The 9,543-nt window shown below is 35.5% G+C and overlaps 1 protein-coding gene across 1 annotated transcript; it reads right to left on the reverse strand.

Moving 5' to 3' along the window:
* Positions 1-768: 768 nt before the first annotated feature.
* On the reverse strand, positions 769-9,510 carry LOC130655747 (ufm1-specific protease 2-like). Its single transcript, XM_057458536.1, has 3 exons — positions 9,389-9,510; positions 2,966-3,182; positions 769-2,459 (listed from the first exon to the last, which is right to left on the reverse strand). The coding sequence occupies exons 1-3, from the start codon at positions 9,478-9,480 to the stop codon at positions 888-890; spliced, it is 1,881 nt and encodes a 626-aa protein (XP_057314519.1). The 5' UTR covers positions 9,481-9,510; the 3' UTR covers positions 769-887.
* Between the last annotated feature and the right edge of the window lie 33 nt (positions 9,511-9,543).

Below are 9,543 nucleotides of genomic sequence, written 5' to 3' on the forward strand. Positions count from 1 at the left end.
CACTAATTTTCGCGAATGTACATATTGACAAAAGAAATTCAGGTTTTTGAAAATACCAATCTTTATTAATAATTTATCTCGTTAAGATAAGTCCTTAAATCTCTTTTAGTGGGTTTCTGTAGTCTGGTAAAGAAGCCACAGCTTAGCAAAATGTGAAACCATAATATTTATTTTTACAGGTCAAAAATACACGAAAAAATATTTGCATTGGTATCTGATACATTTCTACTTCCGATTCTTTCGCAGAAGAAATTTGAAACGAATAAAAACATACTCCTTAGTAAATATTTAAGATACGTGTTTTAAAAATTCTTATGTTAGCCTTTGTTGTGAAATTTTACCAGTCCCTATCTATTCCAAAAAAAAGAAAAAAAAGAAAAAAGAAAAAATCTTTTTTATGTTTTTCCAAAAGTTTTGCGAAGTTAATCTTAGCGTATAGGTCATTTCTAATAATTTCATGACTATTTGAACTAAAAAATCCATATCCAAAAGATCGCCACACTGAGATCATTTTTGACTTTTTAAATTAATCACAAGCGAAATTTGCTAATTCAAAACAAAACAAAAAACAAACAGGAACAAAACAAGTAAAAGCTACTGCGTAGTAAAAATTATGAAAAAAAATTCGTTTGAGTAGTTTTCCAACAATTTCAAATATAGCTTCTAATTTGTATCTCGACTCTTTGACCAACTCCAATAATCTCAAATACCGAGGTATTTCTTGGTCTAAATAATCAGGGTTATCGCAACAAAAACACAAAAACACAATTCTGAATTCTCTCTGACTTTTTTTTTATCTCCTAAACACTTGTTTTTATTCCAGTGCATTCCTTCAAATTTAAAAGTTCCTATGTGGGAAAAAATAAATAATTTAAAATTTTTCTATTTTATATAACTCTTGGTCTTTGAGGCATACACAAATTATAATGAGCTGTTTGGTTCCAAAATTCTGGCCCCTTCCAGCCAACCCAACCTTTACTTTGAACAGTCTTCAGCTGGTCCTTTCCAGTAAAATGTGGATCGACTATTAAAAATCTAATTTCGCTCGTGTGTTCATTAAAAATCACACCAACAATGGTGTGTGCCAACACTCCACCACCGATCATTATGGGAGTTCCTTCGGTAACAAAATGCTCATAAATTTCTCTTCCTTTATATGCCATTTCGGCGCCAGTACTCACGTGAAGTGTCTTAGACGTTACATCATACATATATTCCAAACAGAAACTTACTTCAAGCGATCCAATCCATTCGTTAGATCCAATAAAAGAGGTATCCTTATCGCCTACGACAACTAACGCTTTCTGTATTTCTTCGTGCGAAGGGTAGGTACGATCAGTGTAGCCCTGATGCCAAAACCACGATGCTAAGGTTTGAAGAGAACGATAAGCGCATCCCCAGACATTGTCGTTGAAATCATCCTGCATGTAATGATGGTAGGAATACTTCCCTCTAACCAACGCCAACTTTCCCTCCTTAACATCCGGTAAAGTCAGGCCTTCGTGTGGATTTACCAGGTGTGCAGTGTCTTTCAACTGGTCTGAAAAACACGATAATTTATGCAAAAACATCGGCCGGTCTGCTGGCAATAAAAATCGATCGTGTAATATTCTTCTGTGTTGGATGCAGGTGTCATCTGCAACAGTAGCACCATTAAAATCGATGTACGGCAAAAAAGCAGTTATTGTTACGCCAGATGTGAATTCTGATTGGAAATGAACAGGGCGGAAAAGCCACTTCTGCTTGTCAACTTTTATGCGTAAACTTAACGCGTTACGTTGCCGAAACACTGCATCACGAAACATATATAAAAGTTTGTTGGATGGCGTGTCCAACGGCGCTGTGACTAGCGCATCGATGCACAACTTTAAACTACAGCTTTCACCCGACACTGTTCGCGACCACAGGATGGGCACGTTGCATATATTTTCGTCACTGTCGTCATCCAAGCTACTTTCGGTCGTTTCGTACAAATTCGACGAACCTTCCGTACTGATTCTGACCAAGCTCGTTACGTCAATAACATTACCAAGCGGTTTTGATTCAGGCCATTGTTTTACATCCAATTCCTTCTTCAACTCATCCACTATCTCTTCGCATAAAACATCCGGTAAGGTTTGGCCGTAATCGTCATCGTATAAAATAGTTCGAGTTGGCTCTATCAGGAAGGCTGGCTTATGTCCAATCAATTCTGAGTCAATTTTATCTATTTCGTGTTGCAGACCCTCTCCCCCGGAACTGGTCAGCCAATTCACGATGATGTCCTGACGAATTCTAAACAGCGGTTGTAACGACACGTCGTCGTTGCACACGGCCGTGTTTTCGACATATGAGAAATTGTCGCCGTCATAAGACACGTGCCACGAACAACTTGTGGGTTTAATGAGATACACAGCAAACAATGCCGCGTATTTGATGTCTTCTTGTTGCTTTAAAATTCTTAAAAGATGTTCTGCCACCTAAAAAAAGGCTAAATTTAGATTTTTCCGAATACGCTAGATAAAAGACAGCTGGATATAGGATCAAAATAAAAAAACAATGCATATTTAGAGAATAGGTTCGCGAAACTAATTGTGGCCACCTTCCATTTCTAGACGATTTTACCCAACTGTTTGTGGAGAAAACTCAAAATTTTAATTCTTTTTTTGTTATAAATAACAAAGTGGATCATAGAATTCTTCAAATACGGCCAAGAATGTCTATTCTTGTTTTAATTTTATGTTTTGATAATACAATAAAATGTTTTTAGGTTCAATCCATGAAAGTTCAACTTTTAGACATTCAAAAAGGTAATGTTTGCGAAAAATTTCACGATCGTCGATTCGCTAAAATTTATGCTACCAAAATACTTTAATTTGGCTCATTCGCAAAGTTTATGTTTCCGAAATGCTAAGATTTCGCAAATTTCCCTACTCGCGAAATATTATTTTTGCTCATAAGAAAAATTAATTGCTAATTTACAAACCTCCAAATTTCCATTTTCAGGTTGAGTGATGAATACCCCAACAAAGTCAATACCAACTGGAACTGAAGCTCTTATAGACGCAAACTCTGATAAAATAAGATCAGAGGGTGGTGTAGTGACGTCAACATTTTCAAACACTGTTAGATCTAATTCAAGAAGGTCATAAATTTTGATTTCCGTTGCAAGAATTCTACCAAGCAAGTAACCACAGCAAAATCTAAAAAAGAAACTTTGAGGTAGAATAAAAAACTTAAATAATGTCACAACAAATATTGTTATCCTTGGTTACTAAGACACAACTTATTATTAACAGTGAATTAAGATCAGAATTTGAAAAAGGGTGGCTTTAAAACTTTGTCTTTAAAATAACGAGGATTTTAGGATTTTTTAAAGATATCAATTAAGGAATTTTCCGCTTCTGTGCCAAATTGACCTTATAAATTGAATTTGAGACAATATATTTGCAAATCGCAAACTGCTAATTCTTACACTGTTTAACACAATTAAAATCTCCATCTTTTGTTTAGCTAAGATAGTAAACAGAGGTATAGGCTAATTACAAGTTAAAGTGCACGCAGACTCTATGCCGGCTAAATATTTCTACCATAATGAACAACTTTATCATTTTTTCTATGCTTTGCTACAGAAAGCAGGTTTTCCAACCGAACGTGTCTCACCATTGCCGATAAAGAAATCAAGATGATATTGGATATTTCTGAAATTACGTATACCAAAATATTTACATATGCTTACTTTTTGAGAAATCTAAACTCATAATACGAACTTCTTCTTTTTTAAAAAAATCCATTTTTTGCTTTTAAAATCTTTCTGAATTAAATTTTTTTAAAGGCAAGGAAAGGATGGGTTCAAATTTTAATAAATATATGTGCCCATTTGGTGCATACATAATTTTTAAATGTCATTAAATGTAATTATTGCTTTTTGGGAACAAAATTTGGACATAAGTGCAAAAATTTTATGTCATGTTACTTTTCGTGATATGTAAGATGTCTTTAAAAAATGCTTACTTTTAGTTGACTATAAAGCATTGTACGTTGTTTTTACCTTTAAATTAAACTGAAGGTATATGGTTAAATATTCCCCTGATCATGATAAAAACTTTGATTTGCCTTTGGCTTAATTTTAACATGTCTGATTAGAAAACATTAAGTGACATGTCGTTTGCTAGGTATATATACATAAAATCTGCAGCTGCAATTATGCTACATAATAACCAAATCACACTTGTGACCAGTGACTGCCTAAAACAATTACTAAGGGAAGTATATGAAGGGATTAAATGTTCAACTTGCCATGGATTGAGCTGTAGTAGCAAAGGTTGTAATTAAAAGAAATCATAATGGTCGGAAATGTGTGGAAACATTAATGACATAGATTTCTATAGGGTGCCTTCAATATTATGTTGTTCAGTCAGGGACATGCATAATTGAGGGATACCTCGATTATATGTGGTATTTGTCAAATACTTCACTTGCCTCGATTGTCGTAGGTGCGTGATGAATTTCACGCCTCTTGCCTTAACTGAGGACAGTTTTCATAATTTGAGGTGCGTGATAACACATATTAAAAGTGTGGTCGTCTGGTAGGCCTACGGACCATCTCAAAATTTCCTTATGTAATTCATATAAAAACTTCGTATCAATGATCAGCCCTTAAAATTAGCGTCGGCATTCATTAGCCAACGTAAAATACGAAGATACCGTAGTTGCATCAGCAAAAAAATTGCTGACGTAATTTTGTTGTGAAATTTGAATGAATCATAATCATCATCATCATTCTCGGCTTAATGTCCGTTTTCCATGCTAGCATGGGTTGGACGGGGTATATTAATGACCCTCTTCCAATCTGATCTAGACTGTGTTGGATCTAAACTCAACTTCCTCTGTATCAAGTCTGTCCTTAAAACCTTGTGCCAAATCTTTCTTGGTTTGCCTCTGGGCTTTGCCCCAGGAACTATCAAGTGTCTACAGTTTCTTACCAATTTATCCTCCTCCATTGTTTCCAAGTGCCCCAGCCAATTTAATCTTCTTATCTGGATATCATCTTTAATTCTACAGATACTTAGTCTGCTTCTTAGTTCATCTCTCTCATCTCATCTCTCAGACTGGCATTACACATCCACCTAACCATTCTCATATCATTCCTTTCTTAACGGTTAAGATCTTCCTGCTTCACTGCTCATGTCTCACTACCATACAACATAACACTTCTTACACAGGCCTCATACAACCTACCTTTCACCTCAATTGACAAGACTCTGCTAGTCAACAAAGGAAGTAACTCTCTGAACTTTTTCCAAGCAGAACCTATCCTGCAATGCCACGATTAAAAATAACCGGTGTTATTATGAAGAACGTAAGGTATAGAGAACATTAAAGTCGGCGCCTTTTCCTTCATGCTGAGACTCTCATGCTTGGCTGGTGCATTACACTGAGACCCGAATGAATGATTATTTGGAACCATGCCACAAGTCAGTCAGACCTTCATCGCCACAGAGAATACTGCAAGAAGAGTGCGCACCAATGCAAGTTAAATATAACTAGAACATGGGAGAGGTTAGGTGTCCTGTACCTTAATACAGCTTTCGGACGAATGTTCTCGTGATGTAATACCAAAGAAAAATAAATTGAATAAAGTTTAAAAAATCTTTTTAGAAGGGGAAAGAGGAATCAAATATGTTTACTTTATTCGAAGAAACTTTCGCAAGAGAAGCTTTCGTAAGTCCAAAAACTCGCAAAATTTTTTGGATAAATTTTCGCGAATCTACAAATTTAAAAATTTCAGCGAGATAAACTTTCGCGAAATCTGAAATTGGAAAGTTTTGGTGAGATAAACTTTCATGATTCGTTTTTTTTTATGTTCTTATAAAGAAAGTGGCCTATATTTCGTATGATAGAAAAGTGTTTTTTAACGATGTAATTTTCTTTCTAATGGTATGTAAAAACTTCTATTTATAAACTGGCTTTATAGTCAAAATCACAAAACAGATCAAACACATTTCTAGGCTCGTCTTCTTCCGGCTTCCATGCATGGTCGTCATCGGCTTTTTGACAGTAACTCGGTTATAAGCCATACATATACATTTGGAACATCATAGCTTTTGTTTATTTCTAAGTTTATTCCAATCTCGTTCCCAGCGCCAGTGGTCTCTTTTTTATCAGGAGGGTGAGCCAAGAAATAACTTTTAAAACCAACAAATTTCTTTTAAATTTTAGTGGATAAACTTTTGTAAGTTTGTACTAAATAAACTTTCGAGAATTCCATTTTTAAAAGTTTTGCGAGACAAATTTTCGCATAAAAACCCCCAAAACGCAAAATTCCCAAAAGTTTCTCCGAATAAAGTAGTAATAATAATCGAAAAAATTGTATGTCATATTAAAAAGAAGTCCAGAAGTTCTGTCTCTCACAAGACACAGCAGGTAATAAGTCAGCCCTGCCCTAAGTTTTGTGAGAAGAGATGTTCTGCGACGACTCTAACAATTGAGTCTCCTGTACAGTTTTGTTTCATGTTAAGCTGTTCCAGTGACAAGCATTTTCGAAGCATACCAGCGGCGACTTCTGCGATATACAACCTAATGATGCCATAACCTAATGAATTCATCTGGAACAATAAAAAGCCAGAACCAAAGTGGAACTAATTTTTTTACTTTCATCCTTTTTTTTTATGTTTTTCTTTCATATTTTGCTGTGCCAGTTGAAAAAAACAACAGGTGTTATTACGCAATGCAACGTATTCAATTTCTAAAAATAATTCATTTTTAAATGCGCATGTTTTTCATTCAAATTCGGAACTTCAAGTCATTTTTTTTTTTTTGATTATTAGTATAGTAAATAATTACTTTATACAAAAGACATTTCAGGTGCGCATTATTGGAGTGACTAAATTGTTTTTGGTGCCTGATTGAAAACGCTGATTCATTGTTGCAGGAGCGAGCAGAGGTGTGGGGTGCGATCGCACACCTTAAAAGATTAGCAGCAGTATGCTATGGTTACGCAATAGCCCCATCCACCAGACGTTGATGGGCTATTGGATAAAGATTAAATTATTGGCTTGTTTCCCACTTTGGTCTCCTAAAGTTGCTCCAATAACTTTACATATGTCAATCAGTAGTGGATATAGGGAGAGGGCATATTTTATGGCTGACTGGCTGCAACTACCCTTTTGCTGCCCTTGCTTTATAAGACATTATTGTCAGGGTTATGGGGCACATTTTTATTTTTTTTGGCCCGCAGTAGAATGTGAACAGAAAAACTATGGTGGACCTTTTCGCTGGCTAGGTACTTGATGTATGCAGCATAAATCATCTCTTCACAGTTCGGACATTTTTATCTTTAAGTTTTGCCAATAGAAACTTGTGAATCTAAGTCTTATAAACACTAAAATTTTTTTGTTAAAAGATGGAAAGAACATTTGACAGTGGAAATAAATAGCAATGCAGAACTTGTGTTGTTATTAACTGCAGTCATGGTAAATACAACTTTAATGTTTGGGACAGCTGAACTTGTGAAATTCACAGAGTTGTGAGAAGTTTTTGTTTTTAAAAATATATTACACATCGAAACCTTAATGCTTCACTCGACATAATGCACATCCGTACTAAAGCACTCTTGTGGCTTACTTTTGGCTTAACCCTGTATGGAACTGCCTGGTTGGTCCCTCGGGGTTAGTTAGTATATATAATAACAAAATCGAATTTTTATATACATCCTTAAAACTTTTGTGCTGTAAAATCCTAGATAGATAGATAGATAGATAGATGTGCATTTATTTCAATGGCTATTCTCACAAATGAGGGGATATAACCTGTCTATTTTTCCAGGAGGGAAAATGTCTTAAGGTGGTGATACACGATCCGATTAATCGAATTCGATTTGTCAAAATTATACTGAGCATTAAAATAAAATCGAAACTTAACAGGTGACAAGGAGATGATACACGATCCAATTAATCGAATTCGATTTATAGAAATTATATTGACCAACTAAAAACTGAACAGATTTTTGATAATTTCCTTATTTAAGAAAACATTAAAAACAGAGTGTGTCATTTGTTACTTTTCTGTTTATAAGCTTCATTCACTGATAAGAATCTCGTTAATTTCTGTTTTATCCTTTTTGACGATATAATGTTTTTAAAGCTCCTCTACTAATGTTTATTTTTTATATAGAAACTCACATTTTTTTGAACGCACGTTTGATGTACAGATTTTAAGCATTTTGATTGGCTAAAAACCTTTCGATTAAACGAAAAAGTTGCACCGGTCCGACTTTTTAAAATCGAATTGGACAAGTCTGAGCATGCCGAAAGCATACGATTTTTCATGATACACGATTCAATTAATTGAATACAATTAATTGGATCGTGTATGACCACCTTTAGATGGGGAGTACTACTAGAGCTTATTTTGAACTACGCAGACGCAATTGTGGTTTGCGCTCTACCAGACATTTCCATGCAACATCCAAAACCACCTAGCTACACATACACCACGGTGTGTCATCTCCCCAATTTCCCTCACATGGCTTAGGTTAACCTGGGGCTATGGTACATTCACTCTCCAATATTGAATCGCCACCAATGGGAATCGAGCCCTGGTCTCCCGCACACAAAAATCACTAAGCTATTGCGCCATAAGTGTGTATACAATACACTTGGTATACCCTGGGACAGTCAGGGTAAACACTTAATTAGGCTAATTAGGGCATATATACCACCTATTCAGGCAACTCATTGTAGCCTAGTTAGGCCATATGTAACCTAGTTAAGACATTACAATATTTAATGGCTTTTCACACATTCCTAAGAAAAAATCGCAAAAAATCTTTGTTCAGAATGGATAGTCTACCCGACCATGATTCCAAAATTGTCACTCGTGCCTTGATATGCTCGCGCAACTAAGAATTATGTTAAAATGAAATAACCTAATTAGGTTAAGTGTCGCCTATTTAGGTGACGTTTTCGTCACCTAATTTTTTTCCCCTGCTGCGTGGAAATCCATTATTTAAAACAACAAATAGTGCCACACGAGGTTTGGGTCATAAGTTACCAATGCGCGATGCAAATAAGACGATAATTGGTCAAAATTATCTGCAAAGTGGACAGAATTGATTCACATAAAAATTGTAGTGCGAAACACAATGATTTCGACGTATTTACAACAGAAAGTTTTCATTCGCCTAGTTGGACTACGGGTAGTCTAACTAGGTGAACTACATCACGTCACCTTACTAAACGACTCGCCTAATTAGGTCATGCCGCCTAATTAGGTGTTTACCCTGACTGTGGGAACTGCGCAATTTACACGAGCCTAACTAGTTTAGCTAGCTCCATTTAAAGAATAATAAAAGTATGTGAAGAAGATGTCTTTATTTATCTTAGTTAACAGCTTTTGCCTCCTTTACCTTTCCTTTGTTTGTCGAGCATGTTCCGTCTTAATCTGCCCGTTCAAACTGAGAGAAATAAGTGATATTTCTTCCGCTGTGTCGTCCGCCATGTTTATTTTGCCAGCCACTAAAATATTAGTCCGATATTATCGGAACAATATCCCGATTAATAT

Source organism: Hydractinia symbiolongicarpus, chromosome 8 (genome assembly GCF_029227915.1).
Source record: "Hydractinia symbiolongicarpus strain clone_291-10 chromosome 8, HSymV2.1, whole genome shotgun sequence".
Taxonomy (NCBI): domain Eukaryota; kingdom Metazoa; phylum Cnidaria; class Hydrozoa; order Anthoathecata; family Hydractiniidae; genus Hydractinia; species Hydractinia symbiolongicarpus.